Here is a 27,251-nt window from a genome sequence, read left to right as displayed (position 1 = left end):
TGCCTGAAACCATGGATAGTACCAAACCCTATATATACTGGTTTTTTTCCTATACATACATACCTGTGATAAAGTTTTATGAATAAATTAGGCACAGTAAGAGATTAACAACAATAACTAATAATAAAATAGAATGATTATAACAACATATTATAATAAAAGTTATGTGAACATGGTCTCTCTCCTTAAGTTCTTCAACTCTGCCAGAAATGTGACAGTGGCTTCTTCATTGGCAGACACAGCCTCTCCAGTAATTTTTTTATTTTTCAGTCTAAACCTATTCCTGAATCTGTGTAACCATCCCTTACTTGCAGTAAATGGCTTGGTGTCACTCATTTCAGGGGATCTCTTGCTGAAGTTTTTGTAGATGTTCAATGCTTTCTGGCCCAACGCATTGCTGTCAGTTGGAACATTCTGTTCATGTCCTCCACCCACAAATTTAATGCCTTTTCCATTCTAACTAAGCACTTATGGACTGTGGCTATAACTTTTGCAGTCTGAGGTACGACAGCAAAACTAGCACAAATTTTCCTTCTTCACAATTTCACAGATAGAAGACTCGTTCTTACCATAGATTTTAGCAACCTCAGCATATGAGCATACAGTTTTTTTCTTATTAAGTTTAAAACTTTCACTTTTTCACTTAGAGGAAGCACTTTGCAACTTCTTTGGCATATCTGAATTGCATGCATCACTACTCTGGCTCTTTGGGAGCATTAAATAAATAATAATAAGGTGACTTGAACACAAGCACTGCAATACCATGACAGTCAGTCTGATAACTGAGCTGGCTAGTGACTAACAGACGGGATTCACTGGACAAAGGGATGATTCACATCCCAAGCAGGATGGACTGAGCTGGCATGAGATTTCATCATAGTACTCAAAATGGTGTGCAATTTAAAACTTATGAATTGTTTATTTCTGGAATTTTCCATTCAGTATTTTCTAACTGCAGGTAACTAAAATGTCAGAAAGTGAAACCACAGGTAATGGGGGGACTACTGTATGTGCGTTTGCCAGTAAGAAAGGAGAAGTAATAGAAACTGGAGAAGGCAATAGAAAAGGGGGAGGGAAAGGAGGATAGAAAACTAAAATATAAAGGATAAAACACATAACCATGAGTGTTTTATTTTAGGCCCAACTCCTGTTTTTTCTGTTGGACAAGGAAAAGAAGTTCGGTCAAGAAGGTGCCAGTAAGGAGAGAGCAGAGGGACCAAGAAAGTGGAGGTCTCTATAAATTCAAAGGATAGATGAATGGGAGTAAAGAAATTTTTTAAAAGAAAGATTGACTTGGTACCCTGAAGAGGCTCCTGGGTCAAAGCAGTAAAAGAGATAGAGTGATGGAAGATTGTAGTTAAAAAGGAGAATTGGGCTTCCCTGGTGGCGCAGTGGTTGAGAATCTGCCTGCCAATGCAGGGGACACGGGTTCGAGCCCTAGTCTGGGAAGATCCCACATGCTGCGGAGCAACTAAGCCCGTGAGCCACAATTACTGAGCCTGCGCATCTGGAACCTGTGCTCCGCAACAAGAGAGGCCGTGATGGTGAGAGGCCCGCGCACCGCGATGAAGAGTGGCCCCCACTTGCCGCAACTAGAGAAAGCCCTTGCACAGAAATGAAGACCCAACACAGTCATAAATAAATAAATAAATAAAATTTAAAAAAAAAAAAAAAAGGAGAATTGACTGTGGTCAAGCAGGAGAATAGTTGTGTCAAGTTTCAGGTCTCAGTGGCTGAAGATGAAGCTCCTTGAGGTTGAAGATCTAAATAAAACTAGTGCAGGAAGTTGGAGAAGAATGTCAATATAGATGCTAAAATTACCAAAGATGATGGCAGGGGGAGAGGAAAAGATGAGCCTGGTGCAAATGTTCTGTACATTAGCAACAATGAAGATGCAGGTGTGGATTTCAAGAGAAGATGTTGATAAATGGTGATTGTGGAGTATTTTTCCGAAAACAGCAATATGGAGTATTGCTCTTTGCTCTTGGCTCTTTGAGTAGGGACAGCTCACTACTTGGGAGAAGGCTGTGAAACAGGTGATGTCTGTGTGGATGAGTGGGGATAGTAAAGGTAAAGCGATAAAAGGACTGCTTGAGAAAAAAATGGAAAATATAGGGGAATATGTTGGTAATGAGTAGGGGCTAGAAGACGATGGGCAGCTAGCAATGAAGTTAATGTGGAGAGGGGGAAGGGCTGAGCTGAATGAGTGCCGGAGGGACTTTCAAGGGGAAGGTAAGTTTGTACCTTAAAGCAGCCATTATGTATATATAATAGGGAAAGGGAAACTGGAAGTTGCTAGAAAGGCTAAAGCATTGGTCTCCAAAGTATTCTCATCATTCATTCCATGAGTAAAAAAATTGAGCTCACTTCCTTATATGTGTACTTAGTTGCCAATTATATGCATATACTGCTATCACTATGTATATTAATAGTTTTTTTAATAAAAGATTAAAAATAAAAAGAAATTCTAACATTTTTTTTCTCTATTCTACTGTGGAGACCACTGGCTAGAGGAATATGTTAGTAATTTAGGGCAGGGGTATAAAGTCTGTTCAGTTTTATAATTGCAGGATCATATAAAAATAACTGACTCCAAATTGGTGTTGATGACGTGATCTGTGGTCTGGTCTCGTAATCTAGGTGCTGACTCTTGTCACCTAATCTGTAATATAAACCTTTTATCTGTGATTATGGAAGTACATAACCATAAATACTTGGCTTCTAATTTTCAGCATAGAAATTTCAAGTAATGGTTTTCCTAGTATATTAAAGGATTCTTCTAAGTTTCAATATTTTCAGTACCTCATAATACAGATAGTTAGCTCTTTAGCTAACCAAAAAAGTTAGGTCAGTAGAAAGACTGGGCTGTGTTCCCTTGTGCACTCAGAAGGAGCGGCAGCTTTACTCCTTTTCATCATGGACATTTTAATGAGGACCTCTTCTCCTCAGAATGTATATGATGACCAGCCTCATGAGTAAATTTTTTTTTTTTTTTTGTTATTTATTTATGGCTGTGTTGGGTCTCTGTTTCTGTGCGAGGGCTTTCTCTAGTTGTGGCATGTGGGGGCCACTCTTCATCGCGGTGTGCGGGCCTTTCACTGTCGTGGCCTCTCTTGTTGCGGAGCACAGGCTCCAGACGCGCAGGCTCAGCAGTTGTGGTTCACGGGCCTAGTTGCTCCGCGGCATGTGGGATCTTCCCAGACCAGGGCTCGAACCCGTGTCCCCTGCATTAGCAGGCAGATTCTCAACCACTGTGCCACCAGGGAAGCCCCGAGCCTTCTTTTTATCAAGACATGACTTTTGGGGTTCCTTGTGATTGATTTTTATTTGTTTTCATTTGAAACTGGGTACCTACTTTACACCTTCATTTACCTCTCCGAGGATGAAGGACTTGGCCTACGTAACATTTGACCTTGCGGCTGCTTTCTTTATTTGAAGTACTTCTGTCCAGAAAAACAGACTGTGCAGAGTTATCCAGACTAATTTATACATTTATCCAAGACACAGCTTCTAGTTCTTTCCTTAACTCTCTCTTGAGTGTGCAGCTATGCTTAAATTAAACTCAGAATTATCAATTATGAGAGTAGTTCAGAAGGTAGACAGAGCCAGCGCAGATAGTTTAGGCTACAAAATTGTCATCTGGCTCAACGAAATACTTTTCTTTGGCAAAAACAAAGCTAATTTGCTTGATCTGAATCTTACTTAAAGGTCCTGCCATCCCATTCTGCCAATTACAGACGTGCAGGCTCAGTAGTTGTGGCGCACGGGCCTAGTTGCCCCGCGGCATGTGGGATCTTCCCAGACCAGGGCTCGAACCCGTGTCTCCTGCATTAGCAGGCAGATTCTCAACCACTGCGCCACCGGGGAAGCCTCATCATGAGTAAATTTAAAAGAAAAAAACCCCCACCTATCATTATATATAGATGATGTATGTAATAGTACAATCTTAGGAAGTGACAGAGGTTGCTTCTCAATTTTTATTTAATTATTACCAATTTTTAACTGTTTGAGGTAGATTATTTTTCTTTTAGTATTGGCCTTTAGACCCCTTCTCATGGGTGATTGAGTAGAGCACAGAATTTGACAATAATTTTGTGGCTATCAGGTAGATATCTAATACCTTCTTTAAAACTTAAAAAAAAAAAAAAAGGCTAGTGGGGTGTGTGTGTGTGTGTTTCCTGTGAGAGTTGGAGAAATATTAGGGGGGAAGTGGATGGGGAAGGAACAAACAAAATCCATTTTCAGGCTGAGCTTTCATATGCCAAGATTCAATCTACAGCAAGTTTTAATGGCTTTATAAACCCCTGAAAATGAGAGGTTACTGTGGAATTGCTGACAGATCCTTAACTCTAGCAGTGCAAGTGTGTTGCATCATTATATTAACCTTGAGGATAGAAGACAATTTCAAGCCCTAGAATGTTGATCAATGGTTTGGCACCATTTCTCAGACACCTTGCTTTTCAAAAACAGGTTAATGCATGAGATACCACAATCTAAATGTGATGCAATAACATTATCATTAGTATGTTTCTGAGGCACTCAGAATTGGGGCTGAGGACTAAGGAGGCAAAAAAAGATAGTTGAGGTAAAGGTTTCAGCACTGACCTTTAAAGCTTATTGCTTAATGCGTCCTCTAACCATTGTCCTCCAGTGACACCCTTCCCCCAATCTTTTTCTTTTTTTTTTTTTTTTGGTGAAAATAAAGTTTGAGAGAAGAAATTTTGACATATACTAAACTTGACCTAAACACATCAAGTTCCTGTGTACTGGATTATGTGTATTATTTTAAAATGGTGTTAGGGGACTTCCCTGGTGGCTCAGTGGTTAAGAATCCGCCTGCCAATGCAGGGGACACGGGTTCAAGCCCTGGTCCGGGAAGATCCCACATGCCACAGAGCAACTAAGCCCGTGCGCCACAGCTACTGAGCCTGCACTCTAGAGCCCGCAAGCCACAACTACTGAAGCCCTTGCTCCTAGAGCCCATGCTCTGCAACAAAAGAAGCCACCATGATGAGAATCCCACGCACCACAAGGAAGAGTAGCCCCTGCTCGATGCAACTAGAGAAAGCCAGTGCACAGCAACAAAGACCCAAGGCAGCCAGGTGTTAGGAAGGGGCTCTGTGGTGGGGAGGAGTTTATCTGGATTTAAAATTTTGCCAAGGATATGGATACAGAGAAAACTGGTAACATTCTTGCTTCAGGAGAAAAGACCTAGATAATGCCAGTTAGGGAAAAGAAGAAAATTTACTTTTATCCGTAATAACCTTTTGGACACTTTGAATTTTGTATCAGGTACACAGTATTACCCATTATAAACAAAAGACCAAGATAAACTTTTACAGATAATTACCCATTGTCTGTAAATTACTTTCCTCTCTTTTTTTTCTTCAGGTGTTTGCAATGGCTGCTACTGTGAACTTGGAACTTGATCCCATTTTTTTGAAAGCACTAGGCTTCTTACATTCAAAGAGTAAGGATTCTGCTGAAAAGCTAAAAGCACTACTTGATGAATCTTTGGCTCGGGGCATTGATTCAAGTTACCGTCCATCTCAAAAGGTACCTACCTGGATAAAAAGCTTGGAGGAAGTTTTGTAAAGCCTGTAGTAGAACAGTGTTAACATTTAGACCGTCTCGAAACAATCTCTCTGCCAAATAATCTTTCTTTGTGGCATGAAGAAATTTATAGTGTTATTTTCTTCCTTCAAGCTTTCAGAGAACTGTTACACTATATAGAAAAGTTAGCTGGGAGTGGGGGATATTCTGTTCTACTACTTTATTCGTATAGAAACCCACTTAAGATATATTTCAGTTTCTAATTCTTTATGATCAGAATATTTTTTTAAGCTGCTGAATGAAACTGTAACCTGTGTTATAATTATTCTCTAATGTTTTAGGGGCAAAAAATAAAAGGACAGGGATTTTGCAATGAAGTGAATTAAATATGTATAGGATAATGTAAGGAATAAAGGAGGTATAGATGAAATGTGAGAACTGTGTAGCTCCCATCATGATAATAACAAAGTGACCAAGTAGCTTTATGTGAAAAGAATATACATTTTGGAACAAGACAAACCTGTTTTAAATCCCAGCTTACCTCTTACTAGTGTGGTGATAGATAACATATCTTGAACATTTACTGTGTCCTAGGTACTTTTCTCAGTGGTATATGTGTATAATTAATTTTAATTGTGATAACTATCCTTTGAGATAGGTATTATTTATTTTTATTTTACAATAAGGAAGTTAAGGTTCATAGTAACTTCATTTCACCCAGCCTCTGTTTCTTTATTATTAAAATGAGGATAATAAGAATTACCTTACAAAGTTGTGAAAATTAAGAGATAAAGTATGTCAGCTACCTAGTGCAGTGTCTACCTGGTACATAATAGACTTTTAGTGAATGATAGCTCTTATTATATTCTCTAATACCTAAGACATTCTTTCAAACCTTTCTAAAGCTCTAGCCTTGAAACTTCATGTCACCCAGGTCTATGAACACCTAGATACCAAACTGAGAAGGAGAGGACAGAACTACATGACTAGCTCAGTCTAATCCAGAATCTCAAACTCAAGACAGGGCCAAGTCCCAGACTCAGTGTCCCAGTGATCAGTGATATTTTGCTACCAGCCTTTGAAAACTAGCTCTGGTATTCTCAAACCGTTTTATTGTCTTTTGAGTAGTAGAGCCATTGTGACTTCATTTCTTTCACCATTCGCATTCTGGTAGGTTCAAAGAGCTCAAGCCAACCAAATTAATAAAACTCAACAAAGTATACTAACAAATTCATTCTGCTCTGAGTATTGATATAGGCCAAACAGGAAATTCCTATTATTACTAAAGAAGCAGTATTCTGAGATTCTAAAACAGAAGGAATTTCGTCTGTTAAAGTACATAAGAAGTTTGTTACAATTAAAAAGCCTCCTGCCCTTAGGTTTCTAACTGGAAATGACTTCTCATGGTCAGTTTAGAGAAAATGCTCTGCTAGGTGTTTTTAAAACACAGATTCATTTAATTTTATTCTTTAACTGAACGTTTCCATCTCTAGAATTGTGTGAGAATCACCTAGAAGCAGTGGTGTGCTTATAAACACTATCAACTGGGGATAATTCCAAGGAGCTACTATGTGCATAAGCTTTCTTTACTTTTAACAACAACAGATAACAAATATATATACATATCAGCAAAGAGTAAAAATAACAAGGGTTCCAAGTTTAAAATAGAAGGGAAAGATAAGCCACAGACTGAGAGAATAGGTTTGCAAATGATGTATCTGATAAAGGACTTGTATCCAGAATCTACAAAGAGCTCTTTATACTCAATAATTTAACAAATGCTTTACCAAAGAAGATAAATGTGTGGCAAAAAAAGCACTTTAAAAAAATGTTTAACATCATTAGCCATTAGGGAAATGTAAATTAAATCTACAGTGATATGCCACTGCATACCTATTAAAATGTCTAAAATTAAAAAGATTAGCCATACCAAGCATTGGTGAGGATAGGAGGCTGTGAAGGAACTGGGACTCTTATATACTCCTGATGGAAATATAAAATGCTATATCACTTTGGAACATGGTTTGGCGGTTTCTTAAAAAGTTAAGCATAAACCTACCATGTGATCCAGACATTCCGCTCCTAGATGTTTATTCTAGAGAAATGAAAGTATATGTCCATATAAAGATTTGTACCTGAATGTTCATAATATCTTTATTCGTAATAGGCCAAACTGGAAACAACCCAAATGTCCATTAATAGGTAAATGAATAAACAAATCATGGTGTATTTGTTCAATGGAGTACTATTCAGCAGCAAAAGAAATGAACTTTTGCTACACTCAACAACATTGATGAATCTCAAAATAAATATTGCTGAGTGAAAGAAGCCAGAAAAAGAGAGTATATACTGCATGATTCCATTTATGAAAACTTCTAGGAAATGCAAACTAATCTATAGTTGCAGAAAGCAGATTTGTGGTTGCCTGAGACTGGGTCGCTTAGTTTTTCTAGGACGTCTACCTCTAAGAGTGATTACAAAGGGCAACAAGGACACTTTGCGAGATGATGGATATGTTCCTTATATTGATTGTCGTGATGGTTTCACAGTCGTGAAGCCATAGAGCGAAACTTATCCAATTTTACCCTTTAAATAGGTGCAGTTTGTATATCAGTTATTCCTCAATAAAGTTGTTTAAAGAAGAAGGCAACACATTGGTCACAACATGATGTCTTAATTTTTAACTGATAGTTGTTTAGACTTATGATCTGTTTTTTTTTAACAGTATATTAGATAGTCTGAATATTTAATTATGGGTATCTTTTTAATTTCACCTATAGGATGTGGAACCACCCAAAATTTCAAGCACAAAAACTGTTTCCATTAAGCAAGAGCCCAAAGCATCATCCAGTCTTCCTTCTGGCAATAATAATGGCAAGGTCCTAACAACTGAAAAGGTAAAGAAGGAAAGTGAAAAGAGACCTGCTGATAAAGTAAGATTTTGTTTTACTCTAGTCAATCAGTCAATGAATCAATCAGTTTATAGGCCAAAAAACGTTTTGTGCTTACTTTTTGTATATAATAGTGGGTAAAAGTACATAATAACCACTCAGTAAATATATTTTGATAATTATGGGTGTTGGTTTTCTGAAAAATTAAAATTTAGAAACATTTTAAAACCATTTACTGAAGTCGTTGTCAATAAATATTTGAGCTCTAGAAGATGTACTAATTTCATGTATAACTCAAGTATTCTAGATGGAACTGTTGTTGAAAAGAAAAGATGGCGAGGAAAGAATAAACATGTAAATGACTAAACATGAAATTTGTTACAGAATGGTGTGTACCTTAACAGGGTTACAGATAACTCTTGGATTGTCTATTTTGAATGATTTCTGCACATAGTTAATTATTAGGATTTTAGCACTTAGTAAAAAATACATTTAAAAAAACTTTAGTAACCCCTTCCCTTAAGGTGGGGTGTTTTCATACTTTTTTCTAAATATTGGCTATTCATAAACTATATTGCATTGTTTTATATAAATTTAAAAGCACAGAAAACAGTATAATTTAGTTTATGAATAACCAATATTTAGAAAATATATCTGTTTTCCATATATATATATCTCATATATATCTTTTAGCAACTTTTTCCACTCAGCAATGTGCTTTTGAAATTTACCTATGTTGATACATGTAGATTTGAACATTTCTTTCAGCTAACATGTGGAATATTCATTCTATAAATAAACCAGTTTATCCATTCCCCTGCTGATGAGCAATTAGCTTATTTCTCCTTTTCCTCTATTACGGTGGAGTTTCAGTGAGCTGCTTTATACGTATGTCTTTGCCCACATGGTGGTAGTTTCTATCGGATGTATACCTATAAGTGGATGTAATAGGATGGGTACATCTTCAACATTATTAGACATAGTGGATGTACTAAACTCATACTCTCACCAATAAGGTATAAGAATTCCAAATTCTCCATGTCTTATCAGACTTTTTAATTTTTGTCAGTCTGACCAGGTATATCTATAACATATCTTAAAGAGAGGGACCAGAATTTGCTTTGAAGCAAATATGGCAATGTGTTAAGCCTGAACGACTGGTAGAAGTTCATTATTTACTTCTTTTCAATATAAACTATCACTACTTCATTATTTAAAATTTTAAAATAGCCTTAAAAATAGCCTTAGTAGTACTATGGGGGGTTGGGAGGGCAGTGGAAGTAAATCCACTGAACTTCCAAGATTCTTTTTTTTTTTTTTTTTTTAAATGAATTTATTTATTTATTTATTTTTTGGGTGTGTTGGGTCTTCGTTTCTGTGTGAGGGCTTTCTCTAGTTGTGGCAAGCGGGGGCCACTCTTCATCGCTGTGTGCAGGCCTCTCACTGTCGCGGCCTCTCTTGTTGCGGAGCACAGGCTCCAGACGCGCAGGCTCAGTAATTGTGGCTCACGGGCCTAGTTGCTCCGCGGCATGTGGGATCTTCCCAGACCAGGTCTCGAACCCGTGTCCCCCGCATTGGCAGGCAGATTCTCAACCACTGCGCCACCAGGGAAGCCCTTCCAGGATTCTTTAATGGATAAAAGAGTTCAAAGAGAAATACAGATGCATGCTAAACTGTTCTGATTTATTTATTTCTACCTTGTTGGATTCTTTTAACATACTGATTATGAATTATTATAAATGTTCTCCAGGTCTTTAGTGTGTACATCTCTCCCTAACTATGTGAAAATATCTGTTGAGTGGACTTGGTCATTGCACACTGTCTATCTTATCTTGTGATAGATGTGACTATCACATCTCTCAGTGATTTAAAGTTTATTCTAACGTGTTACTTTCTGATTGGGTGCTTTTTATAGATGAAATCAGACATCACTGAAGGGGTTGATATTCCAAAGAAACCTAGATTGGAGAAACCAGAGACACGGTCCTCTCCCATTACTGTCCAAACCAGCAAGGATTTAGCTATGGCTGACCTTTCCAGCTTTGAGGAGACCAGTGCTGATGATTTTGCCATGGAGATGGGATTGGCCTGTGTTGTTTGTAGGTGAGTTGTACCTTGCCACAGATTCTTTTGTTTCTTTGTAAAGAGCAAACAACTTAAAAAAAAAAAAAAGACCAATTGTTGGGTGTTTTTTAATTTTGTTTTTATAATTTGGAGGTGGGTAGGAGATAAGTAGATCGATAAGTAGATAAACCTTCCATATGGCAATTTAGTGTCTTAAAAATTGTCAAAATTTTATGTTCTTGACAGGCATCTTTAATCAGTTATGTTGTAGTAATATTTTCTGCGTTCTTGGCTTCTAGAGGGAAAGCAATTATTGCTTTATTTTTTAGTGTGAAAGAGTCTGTTCAGCAGACTTAATTATTTTCATCTTTCTTTTTAAGACGACTATGTTGCTTTTTTTTTCCTGAAGTGTTGATAGTATTTATAAAGTAAATGGTTATATATCATTTTCTAAAATACCATTAAATCTTTTCCTAAGGATAATGGAAATGAAATTAATGGATCATGTAGGTTATTCTGAGTGTTGTTTTGAAACATGGATACATAATTATAAAAACATAGATAATTCTGCATAGTAGAAGATGCATCTTAAAAATCAGAATAATTAGATTTTAAACTCCTTGATGCCAGGAGCTATGTCTTTAACTGTTAATGACTTTCATTGCCTAGCACAACAGAAAAAATTACCACCTTTGTTGCTGTTTTCTTCATGAAAATGTTAAATTCTGGTGCATTGGGACTGAGTACATACCTATAAACTTTTGTGAACCTTATAGAGAATCAGTTAATGTACTTCTGAATAGGATCATTTTGTTAGATCTTCATTGTTTTAACATATATTTGTTTATTTCAACTTTTATCTACTATAAGAGTTCTCATTTTTATATAAAGAAGTAAATGGTAAAGTAATAAGGGGGAAAGAACTAGTAATTGGAACCCTCCATAAGGAGACTTGTTATGATAGTCTAAGGCTGTTGCTGTTGGAATTTATACTTTTTTGATACACATATTACTGCATTCTCTTTAGTTAAGACATTTATTTATTGAACACCCTGTGTCTGCTCAGTAATGTGCTAGGCCCTATAGTTAATTAGGTCCAGTTTCTAACTTTAGGCAACTCATATATTAATGAAGAAGATAGAATATGTAGGCAGCAAATATAAAGGAATTTAATAGAAGTACAAAGAAGATGTTATGAGACTGTTGGAGGACTAGCCAAAGTCTACTATGTACCTTCTGGGAGAAAGAAAAAAATTGCAATGAGAAATGACAAGGAGAATATAGCCAAATTTAGTCTTTAAGTCACCTTATACATTTCTTAATGGCTGAGCATAACCTTTAAAAGAAATGAATTGTTTATGCAGGCTACAATGTTGGGATTCGTTATTTTGCTCTTTGGCTTTTCTAGGGTTTTTACCCTCTTTAATATATCAAACTTTACCAGAACAAGCCTAAAATGGCTTTAAATTGTTGCATTCAAATAAGTGTAATATTTAATGGTATATTTTCTTAGGCAAATGACAGTGGCATCTGGTAATCAATTAGTAGAATGTCAGGAATGCCATAATCTCTACCACCAAGATTGCCATAAACCGCAGGTGACAGACAAAGAAGTGAATGACCCTCGCCTTGTGTGGTATTGTGCCCGATGTACCAGACAGATGAAAAGAATGGTAGGAATCATTTTTCTCTGTTTTAAACAATTTCTGTCAATTTTTTTGTTGATATGTGCTTTTTAAGATAAAAATTTGAACATTTATGTTATTGAAAAAAAATCATATAAGCTGATGATTTAAACGTTTATGTATATGTGTGATTTTTGTGTCTATGCCTAAATGGACCAGACCATGTATATGCATTTTTCTCTGCTCAGCTTTTAACTTGTTCTATTATAAACAAACAGAATTGGAGACCCACAAAATATAAATATTCCTTACTGGTATGTCAGTGTATTTATAAACATTTAGAAATACTACAAAGCACTGTGGGAAGTGGTGAGATACAAAGCCCCAAACTGCTGAGTCTGGTAGGGAAATATTGGAAATATCTATTCCTGAGTGAGTGTAAACCACAAACTGTGTACAGAGGCAGTATTTGTATGTGCACCTCTGTCTTTCCTCCTGTGTTTCTCTCTCTGTTCCTCAGTCTTTCCTTCTCATTGTCTTCAAGTGACCATTTATCCTATATTCCCCAGTACTTTCTCAGTTTACTGCTCACAAACATAACTGCCTTTAATTTCATACTGAAACATGTTTTCATTTGTTATATTGGATAGTTTTCTAACTTTTACTCATTTAAATAGTAGATGGATGAATGTTATCATTTTCCTTTTAAAGAAATCAAGTTGTTATTTACTTCAGTGACTTGTTTGCTTCCCCCATCCACCCTCCCCTGCCTTAGATTAGGGACTCTTTTTTTTTTTTTTAATTTTATTTTTTATTGAAGTATAGTTGATTTACAATGTTGTGTTAGTTTCTGGTGTACAACAAAGTGATTCAGGATATTGAACATCCCTGTGCTATACAGCAGTAGGACCTTGTTGTTTACTCATTCTATATATAATAGTTTCTATATGCTAATTCCAAACTTCCAATCCATCCCTCCCCCACCTCTCCCACCTCCTTGGTAACCACAAGTCTGTTCTCTGTGAGTCTGTTTCTGTTTCATAAATAAGTTCATTTGTGTCACATTTTAGATTCCACATATGATATCATATGGTATTTGTCTTTTTCTTTCACTTAGTATGATAATCTCTAGGTCCATCCATGTTGCCACAAATGGCATTATTTCATTCTTTTTATGGCTGAGTAATATTCCATTGTATAAATATACCACATCTTCTTTATCCATTCATCTGTCAGTAGACATTTAGGTTGCTTCCATGTCTTGGCTGTTGTAAATAGTGCTGCTGTGAACATAGTGGGTGCATGTATCATTTCGAATTGTAGTTTTCTCCAGAAGATTAGGGACTCTTGATAGAAGAGTTCTCATATTGTTAACCAAGTGAGTTTCTACATAAATTTTTCTGACCAAATATATCTTTTTAAAATTAGAAGTACTTAGTTAAAAGTAAAAAAAAAAAAAAATCAAGGTACCTACTTTACTTTTCAATCACTCAAATCAGAAATAGATTATGTTTTTACTCCTATGAAAAGTAGTGACATTTCAGTAGTATTTATACTTTTTGTTTGTAATGGGAAATTTCTTTGACATGGTACAATTGTTTTCTGCTCAGTCTGATTTTTATTTAGTTTATTACTTAAACTAGCCCCCCAGGACCTCAACCAAAGTAATTATAGGTGAGCACAACAGTGCATTCCAGTGCCTTGACACAAGTAGTCACTAAGAATTAGTAGTCAAAATAAATAATTTGTGACAGTAATCTTTCTTTAGTATAGCTTCAAAGTTTATTATTATTTTATTGTAAGTCTCTTAATAAAGTAAGTACCGTTCTCTCCTAAGTTTTTACTCCCTTACATTTTGTGACTTAGTTTACACTAGGTCTATATTTATAGTTCTAACCCTCTTCCTGGAATGAATTTTGGCAGCTGACCAGATATCCTACAGTTACTTTAAGTTCAATATTTTTAAAATTAAAATTATTTTCTTCTCCACTCAGTTTTTCCTCAGTTGCCCGAACTAGAAAACATTATCCTTGATGCCTCTCTTAATTCCACATCCCTTTGTTTACCAAACTTGTTAATTCTACCTCTTATGTATTTCGCAAATCTGTTCATTTCACTTTTGTTACCCTGTCCCACAAACCCCTCATTTCTTGTCTACTGCTTTAGCTCCTTCAGTCCACTTTACACACTGCAGGTAAAATATTCTTCTAAAGTAATTATCTAACTTTATCTGTTTAAGTGTGCCCAGTGGCTCTCAATTACCTATATAATGAAGTTTTCCTTGTTAGGGTGGATGTATGGACCTTCTCTCTTTGACCCAACTCTACCTTTGTATCCTTCTCTCACACCACTTCATCATATACACCCACATACTGTGGCCATGCCAGACCAAATGGTTCATTCCCTGAGTATGTGGTGAACTTTTCGTGTTCCCATACGTCCTGCTTCTCAGCTTCTCCTCATCTGGCATACCTTTTATTCTTTATCAACTTTGCAAATTAAATGTCTAATTAATTTGTCATTAAGACCTAGTCTCATTCACTGGCAAAGCACCAGAGCAAAGCTCAGGACTGGACACATCCCACATTCTGTTGTTCTCATTTTAAGATACATAAATGGAGGAAATATAGATTCGCACCAGAAATCAGCAGTCAGTAAGTTCAGTCTGTATGCCCAAGAGTCAAGTGCTGAATAAGGGGCCATGACTAATGTCAGAACATGATTAGATACACCAAGAGTGGACCTGGAGAAATACCAAAAGGCATGATCTGAAGTGAGCCTGAAGATCAGGATCCGGTAAACACAATGTTTAGTGAGAGAAAGGAATTTGGAAATGGTGGGGATGCTAAATCCAGTCATTCTTACTATAATTGCTTTCAGTGAGGTTCTCATATGTGCATTGGTTATTGGTCCAAGATATGTCAAAGATACCATAAATAACGTCTTATATCCCCTTTCTCCTTGCACTAATTTCTTAACTAGGGCAGGTTCTGCAGTACACATTATTATAGGAAGATGGGAAGACAGAGTTAAGAATGGTGGGTGGCAGGGTCCAAGATTATTCTTTTGTTTTGTAATTTTCTGTCTACCAGGTAATGGGTTTTGCCCCAGCACTAGGTGAGAGACTCATGACTTACTGCAGGGGTTCTCAATCTAAGGTGGTAACACACTCCTACTCAGCAGTAATAGAAATACATGGTATTTTTGATTGCTGCCATACTGCCATTGCTGCCTTGAGTGGTGAATGTCATATATTCTGCACTATGTGAGTCAGTCACCCAATGAAAAATTATAGTGCCTTTGTTGAGCAACACTGAGTCAGTGATAATATCCTAGTTCCCTAAACTAGTACTACCAACGAAGGACAAAGGGTTTTGGGTATTTCTTACTCAGCTTCTAAGATGGCTAGGTGAAATAGAGGAAGCAGAAAAAGATCCAAATATGATCTCCTAGGCAGAGGTTCTTTCTGGGCTTCACTGTAATGAATCTTCATCTGCTGAAGCATACAAGTTAGGTGGGTCTTCAGAGTCTAACCACATCTACTGATGTGCTTAGAGGGAAGTATAAGATTGAAAGCCATGGGTATGAAACCATGTATTTCTGATTTACTCTGAAGGCTACATCTTCATAACGTGGTTTGCAGTAGAGGGTAAGATAATCTTTCTTGGTCGTAAGAGATATTTTTATCATAGATATCTTCCAGCATCCTTAATAATATTCTTGATCTGAGTGTTGCTTTATAAGTGATGTCTGAAATTAGGTGTACTTTCATGTGGAAAGTATGTAATATAAAAAATGGGATGAATTGAGACTTAAGGCTGAAAATTATATTGTATGGCAAACCATAGCACAAGAAAGTCTAAACAAAGATAAAACAGCTGCATTCAAATTTCCAGAAATGGGAACACATTATTAATAAATTTTCTGGTATTGTCTTGCATGGCCTTATTAGGATTGTCAAGGACAGTGGAATAGCAGGGAGCATCTTTACCCATCCAGTAGAGATGGGTTCTTTCAGATTCAGTTTTCTTACCTTTTGTAAATAATGATGATGAATAAATAGTAACTATTATTGTCTGCACTTAACATGTGCCAGACACTATGTAAAGGCTTACGTAATCACAATTCATTCTCATAACCCACCTTTGAAACAAGATATTATCCCCATTTTGCAAATGAAAACGAAACTTTTAGAGATTTACATATTTTACTTGAGGTAACTTAGCTAGGGAAGTAGTTGAGCTGGGTTTTAATTCTAGTTCTGTTTGACTCCAAAGACTGTCCTCTCAAACACTGCCCTATACTGTTTATATATTTAATATTATCTAGCTGGAGAACACTAAAGAACAAACTGAAAAATGATTAGAGTTCACAAGAGAATTTAGTAAAGTACCTAATATAAAATAAAGGGAAAAGTCAATTTTTGGTCAAAATAAAACTGAAAATGCTTATATGATTTTTTTTTTCTTTTTCTTTTTATCAATTTGGTTTTGTTAAAATGACATTTAATTAACCCTAATCTGCATAATTTTAAAGTTTCATATTATCTTTACTGTTTAGAAACTAATAAAATCTATGAAACCATTAATTAATATGATGATGATAAAAACAATTTGTCCAAGAATCTATATTTTCAGTGTCATCACAGTATTTTTTTAATGTTCATCTGTATTTCAATTCAATGAGGAGTCCAGTCCTGTGATAGATTTTTATTGTCCTTTTGTGCATTTAACTAAGATTTTGTAGCTAATTTAATCTTAACACTGATTTTTGCAGGCTCAAAAAACTCAGAAACCACCACAGAAACCAGCCCCTACAGTTGTTTCTGTAGCTCCAGCTGTTAAAGATCCATTGGTTAAGAAACCAGAAACTAAACTCAAGCAAGAGTTAACTTTTCTAGCATTTAAGAGATCAGAAGTCAAGGTATAGTACATTCCATTTTTATCTAAGATTGGATTTAAATTTAGTTGACTTAATAGTTACTTGGAAAAAAAAATAATGAGAAACTTTGTATACTAAATGGCCATATGTTGGAAATTACGACTACATTAAGACTACATTACTATTAACATTAAGTAGAAAGAGAATATTTATGTAATTATTTAATCTTGAGGGCTTCCCTGGTGGCGCAGTGGTTGAGAATCTGCCTGCTAATGCAGGGGACACGGGTTCGAGCCCTGGTCTGGGAGGATCCCACATGCCACGGAGCAGCTGGGCCCGTGAGCCACAATTGCTGAGCCTGTGCGTCTGGAGCCTGTGCCCCGTGACGGGAGGGGCCGCGATAGAGAGAGGCCCGCGCACCGCGATGAAGAGCGGTCCCCGCACCGCGATGAGGAGTGGCCCCCGCTTGCCGCAACTGGAGAAAGCCCTCGCACGAACCGAAGACCCAACACAGCCAAAAATAAATAAATAAATAAATAAATAATCTTGAACTCTGCTATTTCTCTTTTTATGGTGATTAGGAACTATTTGTGAGCATTCCAAGATAACATTCTTTACCATTCCTGTGTAGTCAGCCACTTCTCTCCAACTGGGAATTTGGTTTAAATTCTAAATACCTTTGTCCTCAGTAGCAGTAGTTTTGCTTCTCACATTACTTGTGCTGATTGGCCACATAGCTTTTTTCTTCCTGCTTATTGGCTATTGAAGTTTTCTTCTTTGTCTTATTTTTTTCTATTATTATCATGAATTTTCCCCATGAATTGGCCCTCTCTTATACTAAGGAGCCAGATTATCTAGTGAGAGTATCACCTTTCTCATTCCTAGATTTTCATCCTTGACATCATGCTACATTATTATTAATACTCTGACATTTTGATATCATGGAATAAAATATTTTTCTAGTCTAATTTTATAACAAAAAGAATGCTTTTATTGAGTTTCACATTCCAATTTTAAGCAGAAGATGGAATTTTAAAGATGGAAGAAAAAAATGTTAGCCCCAAATTCTCAAAGGTTAACCCCAGAAAATTCTAAAGCTATTACCTTGTCCAAGTGGCTGTAAGTAGCAAAGATCAAGAACATTGGTTTGATTATAAAGAATATGAGTATAAAATACTCTGAGAAGGATACTGATAATTTTATTTGCAGATTATTTTTAATTTAATTTACCAGGGAAGAGCTGATATCCAAGGGATATCCATTATTGATTTGTCACATAGAAACTTGGTGAGCTAGAATAGAAGTAAGAATAACTTATTGAAAGTAATTAGAGTTGCTATATTCTATACTTAAATCACTTTTAGGTAGATTTTTATACTAACCTGTTACTACTAAAGTTTATTTTTAGGAAACCAATATGAAATTATTTTACAGCAAATAAATTAAGGCCTTGGCTGTCATGTTTGTTCTGATTAAGAGGTTTTGATGTTTTTATGATAAAATACAATAAATTTTTACGATGAAAAAAATTGTTCCCATTTATATATAAAAAGCAATTTAAAAATATCTTTCTAACTAGGATAATAGGCAAGAAAATATTTTTATTTGAGAACAGTTGTGAAATTTATTTTCTGCACTGGAATAGTAAGAAATTACTTGGTCTCTGTTGTTTGTGTTATTTTACTTTTGTGCATCCGGATAGTATTATAAGCCATCTGTTGTTCAGTTGAAAAGCAATACCAGTAACAGCAAACCATTAAAATAAAATGCCATACACACAGAACTTGCTTTGTACTTCGTAAGTGTTAGTCTTTTTGATTACTTCAGATGGGTTTTCTTTTGTGAAGTTTGTTGACAGATCATTTAGCCATGTAGCAGGCAGTTTTATGTTTAATAGAAAAGAAAAAATTAGATCTTTCATAACTGAAAATTAAAAGTTTGCTACACCTGTGTCCTTTTGCTTCCTTGACTAACTTTTTTTCATTACCTGTATGCATATCTCTACGAACTTGTAATTTATGTAAAGTTTATCTTCTTTGCATAACCTTATGAGATAGTCATTGTATGATGTTACTGTAAAAAATCCTATCGTTTTTCGGAGTACGTGAACAATAATCTGGACCCTCCTCTGATAAAGACCTCAGAGCACTCTATTTACATTATTTTTCACATTGGTTTAAAATGTTTAATGCAGACAATATTGATGGCTACTTTGTAAGAACTAAAAACGTTTTTATCACCTCGTTCAGAGTTCAGTTCTAAAATATAACTGGGTATATTTTAAGCATGATAACCACCATATTTTAAAGTAAGATACTATTTGTAAGACTTTATCTTTTACGTATTTAACACTTTTGTGAATCTCAAGAATATGAAGGTAGAAAAAGTGCCAGTGAGAAATTCAATCCATAATTAATTTGAACAAAGTGCATTTTCCCCTAAACATTAGGTGAAAAAAATTGTTCTTATATGAATAAGAACAATATTTACGTAGCGACATTGGTATCACTGTTAGCTTTTGACTGGCCAAGGAAGTTAATTAGAGAAATTGAAGTGTTATACCTTTAAGAAATACATCTGGGAGTGAGTCAGGCATACCCAAAATGTCACTATGCAGCTTATGAGGCAGTTGATTAAAAATCTTATACAGAAGCAGGGATCTCTTTGTGATAGTTTCAGTGGAAACATGGACAAATTGTGAAAATAAAGTCATGAGACCTTCTTAGTATATTTAGACCTTTAGAGTTGTACAATTCCAAGTAGTTAACATGGTGTATCTGCATATATTTTGCAATGCAGTAGCTATTTGCTCAAAATTTGGGGGGAATTTTTAAAAAATAGGTTCAAAATTTTATGTATTCACTCAGTATTTATTGAGTGAATCTTCATCTCAGACATCTCCTACATATCCTGGGCGTGAGCATTTTTGTCCATTAAGAGTGGATTCTGTTTTTGAAATGATCCACAAGTCATTTGGAGCAAAGCCTAAAGAATTAGATGTTTTACTGAGCTAAATAGTAACCTTTTTGGGTGAAAAACAAGTTAAAGCATTAAATCTGATTTTCTGATATGGCTTGTAACTGAATCTAGGAGCAGTCCTCAAAAAGGAATTCCATATATTTTTTTTCTGCAGTGATTAGTAGAAGAATATGACATCCCATAATTTCTGCTTTATAAATGGTAGCACCCATTAGCTATGGATAGGTTTTGTTGTATATGTTTTTTCAGATCAGTTTAGCAGAACTTAATTTTGGTGCTGTGCTTTAAATTTCCCAGATCATTATTTTTGTATAAAAAGTCTTAACCAATAAACTTGTTATATATTTAAGAATATTATATTAGGTGTTAATTACACTTGGCTCTAATATTTATATTATGTTTTTTAGGCATCCACGGTTGTTTCAGGAAATTCTTCTAGTACCAGTGTTTCCTCTTCAGCAACTAGTGGCCTAACTGGATGGGCAGCTTTTGCAGCCAAAACTTCTTCCGCTGGTCCATCAACAGCAAAATTGAGTTCAACAACCCAAAACAATAGCGGGAAACCTGCTACCTCATCAGCTAACCAGAAGCCCGTGGGTTTGACTGGCCTGGCAACATCATCCAAAGGTGGAATAGCCTCCAAAATAGGTTCCAGTAACAGCACTTCACCCACTGTACCATTGAAGCCACCTCCACCTCTAACTTTGGGCAAAACTGGCCTTAGTCGCTCAGTTAGTTGTGACAATGTTAGCAAAGTAGGTCTTCCCAGTCCAAGTAGTTTGGTTCCAGGAAGCAGCAGCCAACTAAGTGGGAATGGAAATAGTGGGACATCAGGGCCTAGTGGAAGTACCACTAACAAAACCACTTCAGAATCAAGCAGCTCTCCCTCAACATCCCTTAAAGGTCCAACTTCACAAGAATCACAGCTCAATGCCATGAAGCGATTACAGATGGTCAAGAAGAAGGCTGCCCAAAAGAAACTCAAGAAGTAATGTGGCCAAGTAGGTTTTTATATCATATTACCCTAAAGATTAAAATCTTATTATTAAGACATAAACTGTAGTATACTATAATTTAATAAAAATCTTCATAATGAAATTTCTATTATTTCTTACCTTAAAATGCTAAATAGTAGTTAATGAAACTTGGAAATGTTTATTTTAAATCTGTTTAGCATTTTTATTTTGACAGTTTTCATAGTATGTGAAAACAACGATTAGAATGACTAATTCTTGATGAAAACTTCTGGAATCCCAGAAGACTGATAGCATATGTGAATTTTTTAAAAAAATTCATCTTCTGGCAAAGTCCCAATAATTGATTCTGCTGAATAAGATGCCTTACAAGAGCCAGGGGTGACCCAATAATAAAGTTTTCTACTCCCCGCCCTGCCGTAGTCTGGATATTCATTGGCAGTCCCAGCCTCATATCAATTGATTCTCCCTCTCCCCCCAAATATTTCATCTCCCCCTTTTCAAAATTAATTTTTCATAATTGATTTCTCATATCCCTGTATTATGTTTTTACCTTTTTGTCACCTCATATCAGTTATTTAGGGATTTATCTCTTCCAATAGATTGTGAACCCCCATGCCCTTTCAGTGCAATAGTTTTCTCACATTTCCCAGTTTCCTCACATTGCCAGTGTAACATATGCACATAGTATATGCTTAATAAATGTTGACTTTTGATTTTTCCTGGTTACACACATTTCCTGAGAATTCTTGAGGAAAATACCCATTCCAAGAGTCTTTGTGGATGGATAATTTCTGATTTGTTTATGTACTGATAGCATCTTCCTGTACCATGAAAAAAAGGGCAATTTTATTTTTACTGCCCAAAATATTACAGCAATTTACCTAATTTTAGTTAACTTTGTATAAAAGAAGTTTTATTAATTGATTAATTTTTTTTGATTAATTCTTGAGATTCTTTTGAAGTGTGTGTGTGTACATTAAGTCAGAAAGTATGAAGGGTCTGAGTTGTTGACTTTTTGCAAGCTAGCAAATTATCCTGCTGTTGTTTTACATACATACTCTGACAGAAGACATGAGGCTTTCTGGATCAGAGAAATAGCAAAATGTAGCAGCCATTTTTATACATTTTATACTTCATGAATACCTCATTTCATCCAGAAACTAGAAGTCCAGCAAATTCCTACATTCACTAGACCGAGCAGCCTTGTTCTTTGAGCTTTGATGTATGCTACTAACACTTCACTATAAACCTCTAAACTCAAACCCATTCCCTTAATTCCTATATTTTTCTCATGTTATTATTCTAAAATATATTGATAAATGATTTCTGTGAAGTTAAAGCTTTTTAAAGTACGCTTGGTCTTTTTTAAGGAAAGATATTTTAAACTGCTTTGTTAAATAATGGCACTAAATTATTCATGGTAAATTACAATTCAAAATTGAAATAATCCATTGCTTACAAAGTGGAGTAAACATCTATTTACATGTTTAAAATCTGCCTGCAGATGTTTTTGTTTTGAGAAACTCAGATTTCTGTTGAATAAATATCAATTTGGCATCAACTCCAAGTCCCCTTTAGCGTCAAAAGACCAAAAAAAATATGTATATTCATCATTATTGGCTTATAGTTCAGGGCCAGTTTGGACTAAACTGGATAAAATGACAGTGTGACACAAGTTCAGCTCAACAACTATAACAGTTAATATAACCTCAGTACCTACAAGAAATTAAAGCAATAATGCAGACAGTTGCACATTGGCACCTGAAATGGAAAATTTTATCCCATCATAGTCAAAACATCTGCTGAATAGAGTTGAAAAGAGAAGCAGTTATTTTACTTTCTATAGTATTTCAGAGAGGACTTCAGAGAACTTGTTTAGGAAGTAATTTAACTTTTATTGAGCATGGCTCTTTGTATAGATTATATATGTGTATAAATATATATTTAGAATCTTCACATATGTGTAGGATGCATACATCTAGTAATGTATAACTCAGTTTGGTATTTTATAGAGGTATATTTGGTATTAGAGTTTATCCTCAAGTAGCTCTTAGACCTTGATTTTTTTAACTGAGCATGTGATGAAAGTGGCCAGCTTTATATTAATAGTATTTATCACTTGTTTTATTCTGTTATGTATCGTTTGTTTTTCCCATCGAATTTAAATTGTGTGAGGGCAAGGATTTTGTTTGTTTTGCACACCGTGGTATTCCCACTGCAGCTTTCGGCTCAGTGAATGAATAGACAGATATATAGCTGAGCCAAAAAGCAAGCTTTTAGGATTGTAAGTTCAAATCCCATTTTAGTAGAAATTTGGTCAATATCACTTTTCTGTTTTGTATATCGTGCTTTCCATTAGATTATTTAATCAGATATTTTAGTGACTTAAAGAAAACGCTAAAAGAACACTGGCTTAAAGTCAGAAGACCTGTTTTTGAATCCCAGTCCCTCCATGTATTAGCTGTGTGATCTTGGTTTCCTCCTGTATGATGATAATGAATGAGATCAAATGAAAGACCTCTAATATTCAAAGGTTAGGTGATTCTGACTCTTAACAAGGATGTGGTAGTACTGTTTATTAGTAACAGATTATAAACTGTGATGACCATAGGTTATATAGGAAATACATCATTTTATAGAAATACATTTGGTGCAATAATTATAAAAATAAATATAAAAATTATATAAGCAAGTAGAGAAAGCCATACATTTACATACCATAATATTATTTCTTTAAAGTAAGATAAGCTGTATTTAATTAAGAATACATTCCCTACATTTTTGAACAAGAACATCTTGTCCTGGTATATACTAACATGACTTATTTTCCTGAAAAATTAAAGCAAATTTTGTCTGTATCTAGAGTGTAATATTGTGTGTGCAGTAACTGGCTTACAGAGACTCAGCTTGAATTCCTGGAGTAAAGATTTTTATATTGGAATAATTTTGTAGATCACAGAGAATTTAATGACTGCCTTTTTATATATATACTATTTAGTATATATAAGAAGAGGGAGATAATTTAAAAAATTTTTTTAAATAGACTTTAAAAATAGTAGCATTCTATAAATAGTAGGATATCTCTAGAGAGTATAAAGTCTAGTGTCCTTCCAATCAATGAAATTTAATTCCTTCCTCATCAACTATAATGTAAACTTATATGCCTAATTTAGCTTAAATTTCGTGAGGTTTCTAGATGTATTCAGTATTGAACGGTGCACTGCCTTAAGAAACCATAGTTATGACAAACAGGATTTAAATAAAGTGGTTTTGCCATCTTAGAATATGAAGATTTCCTCTTTACTCACAGAACTTTAAGAGGTTTTTGCAATTGACAAAAGTCCAAGAAGTTTATGGAAAAGTGAAGAGTTTTTAATTCCATGTTTACTGATTTTTGTAAATCATCTAAATATTCATCACAAGTAGTGACAAGCATCTCTAAAAGTCCAAGTTATAGTTTAGGGAAGATATGGAATACACCAGCACTTAAAAGTATTCCATGCAATGCTGCATTTATATGATTAACAATGTGCGTTATATCTCTTCTGCACAATTCCTCCTTCATAGAATTTTTATACTAATAAATACTAAGACCAGATATTTTTCTAAAATATAAGGAATGTTCAAATAGTGGCCTTGTGACTTTTTCACATGACTTAAGCACCCATGGTAACTTTGTATTACTGGATTTTTTATAATTTCTAAACTTTATTATGTGTATAGTTTAAGGCATCTGTATTTAAAAATAAATACTAAATAAAATGTATATATACTCCTGTTTATTTGTTTTGTGAAGAAAACTAGCCACAAAAATTTCCCCTTCATTCTTGGTAAAAATACCTATTTTAGAGAATTCTATACTATATAATAACATTTAATTTTAAAGATATAAAGAAAGAATATATAATTATATTAGCATACCTTGCCTAAATTGTAATGATGTCACCAACAGTTTTATCTTTTTAAACTTCTTGAAGGCTTATATACATCATAACTGTCTTGGGATTTTATTTCCCTTAGACCCAACAAAATAATTCCTGACCTCAAAATTACAGTTACTTGATTTTAAATAACATACTTAGAAAACAAATGTATCGTATAATGTTTAAAAAAAAAAAAGCCTAAATGGCATATGAAATATAGGTTGTATTTTTAAAATAGCAACAATGTTGTTTTATAGTAATGGATGTTCTCCACAATAGTGGGGGGCTGCAGAAGGTGGCTTCATTGCAACTCTTGCTCAGCAACTAACTGCAGCTATGATTTTAGTGGTGTGGTTTCTTGTAAGGTCAGACAGGAAGCGTCAATCCTAGAACCACACAGGTAGACAAAACTTCTCATATACATCTAGTCACTTATATCAGCCAGAAAAGCAGATATGTGTTACTTTTATAATTCTTCATTTTGGGGGTGGTGGGGGGAGTTTTTAGGTCACAGCTAATTTAAATTATATAAAAATTCTCCACGGGTTGCTGGGTATATTCATAGTTGGCACAAGTTAAAAGACAAAAAGTCCCTGTACATCCAGTCTTCTTTTGGTACCCAACTCAAAAAAATATTTTATGTATAAAACAACTATACCCCAATAAAAAAAAGTTTTAAAAATAAAAGAAATATGCCTCCTTCTGTAGTGAAGACAGCCACTGGACCTTTTGCTGGCTCCAATATGGGGCCTTTCCATGGGTGATATTCAAAATACTTAACAATAAGCATGGTAACGTAAATTAATATATAAATCCAATATTTACATTTTTTTCTATTTTCTAAATCAATTAAATGATGTAGCATACAACTACTCACTAAGCAAAATAAATTGTGCAAATTATTCATCAAAAAAAATTTTATGCAGAAACAACTTATAAGTAGAACTTTATAAATCCATGTTTAAATTAAGAATTTTAGAAACAATATCATAAAATATAAATTTTTTTGTCATGTAAAGCCTTATCATGAATTTCTGTGGTTGTCCATGTCATATTATGCTAAAGTCAACAGCTCTCTGAGAAGCAGCATTCTTCATTTGTTTTTTGTATTCCTCAGTAATATAGGTAACAATATATACTATAGAGATCAAATCTTTGAAAGTAATTTTAATTTTAATCTTAAAATTTAATGTATTAACACATTTTATATGGACAATGAAAATCCACCTTATTTTTGGTGCTTAAAGGAAACCACCAAGTCAAATTTAATCTTTTTCTGTTTCAAAGAAGCATCTTTAGTTCAATAAAATGTCTTGGGACAAAATATGCCTGAAATCTTAGGGGACAGTTCTGAGCTATTCCTAAATTAAAGTTCAGTGTTCCGGGACATTGTGTTACAGCAGATGTTATCCTCAATGGCTACCTTGTCTAAGTACAAATCAGCAACTAAAAATATTTACATCTTAGCTCAGAACGTGGAACACACATTCCCCGTTCATCATCTACATAATTGAGTGATCCAAAAATATTTTCTCATCAAAGTATCATTAGTGATCACATAGGATAGTTTTTAAACAATTATACTTTCAAAAATGTTTAAGCAAAAAATAAAAATAATAAACCTAGGTACTTCCTTTTCTCTAGGGTTATCATGGAAGTTCCTATAGCCCTCGATTTTGAAAGACTTCTCAATACTTAAATATGGACCTAAGAGGAAAATGGTCCTCATCAATGTTCATTATTTTTATCACTATGTTCTTTGCTCATAGTAAATGTATACCATGTAGTGGTTAGGGGTATGGACCGCAGAACCAGACCTGGGTTTGAGTTTCAGCCCTACCACTTACTAGCAGTGTAACTTGGGCTAAATAGATTACTTCACCTCTTTAGGCAACAGTTTCCTCATAATGTTGTGAGTATCAAATAAGTTACCACATATAAAGTGTTTATAACAATGACATGTGGTATGCATTCAGTAAATGTTAAGTATCACTGTTATGTTATTCAGGTTTTTTTTTTGTTTTTTTTTTAAGTTCAAAACTTACATTAAAGAGAGGGTCCAGGGACTTCCCTGGTGGTCCAGTGGTTAAGACTCCACGCTTCCAATGCAGGGGCGTGGGTTTGATCCCTGGTCGGGGAGCTAAGATCCCACATGCTCTGTGGTGTGCTGTGTGGCCAAAAAAAGAAAATAGAGGGTCCATATCAGACTTCTAGTTGACTGTTAATTAAGTAATCAATTTCTATTCTTATGTCTCTTTAGTACACTCCCTGGTTCATGCATATGTGTGTATAATCTATACCATATAATACACATATATGTGTGTAAACCGTGTAATGAATATGGTATATGTTTGTATA

General features: G+C 34.9%; 1 protein-coding gene across 5 annotated transcripts in view; it reads left to right on the top strand.

The window, feature by feature from the left end:
- Positions 1 to 27,251, top strand: part of INTS12 (integrator complex subunit 12) — a 35,318-nt gene that overhangs the window by 5,833 nt on the left and 2,234 nt on the right. For 2 of the 5 annotated variants that reach the window (XM_057546804.1, XM_007190983.3), the window contains exons 2-7: positions 5,392 to 5,556; positions 8,334 to 8,486; positions 10,360 to 10,547; positions 12,022 to 12,181; positions 16,910 to 17,056; positions 20,401 to 24,736. In XM_057546804.1, coding sequence (XP_057402787.1) covers positions 5,401 to 5,556; positions 8,334 to 8,486; positions 10,360 to 10,547; positions 12,022 to 12,181; positions 16,910 to 17,056; positions 20,401 to 20,985 — 1,389 coding nt within the window. In that variant the 5' untranslated portion in view covers positions 5,392 to 5,400 and the 3' untranslated portion in view covers positions 20,986 to 24,736. Of the gene's footprint in view, positions 1 to 1,138; positions 2,037 to 5,391; positions 5,557 to 8,333; positions 8,487 to 10,359; positions 10,548 to 12,021; positions 12,182 to 16,909; positions 17,057 to 20,400; positions 24,737 to 27,251 lie in introns of those variants that run through there. The other 3 variants (XM_057546805.1, XM_057546803.1, XM_057546806.1) reach the window with 3 other exon arrangements.

This window comes from Balaenoptera acutorostrata, chromosome 5 (assembly GCF_949987535.1).
Source record: "Balaenoptera acutorostrata chromosome 5, mBalAcu1.1, whole genome shotgun sequence".
Taxonomy (NCBI): Eukaryota; Metazoa; Chordata; class Mammalia; order Artiodactyla; family Balaenopteridae; genus Balaenoptera; species Balaenoptera acutorostrata.
Note: the sequence above shows the minus strand (reverse complement) of the source record. Positions and strands in the feature narration are given on the sequence as shown.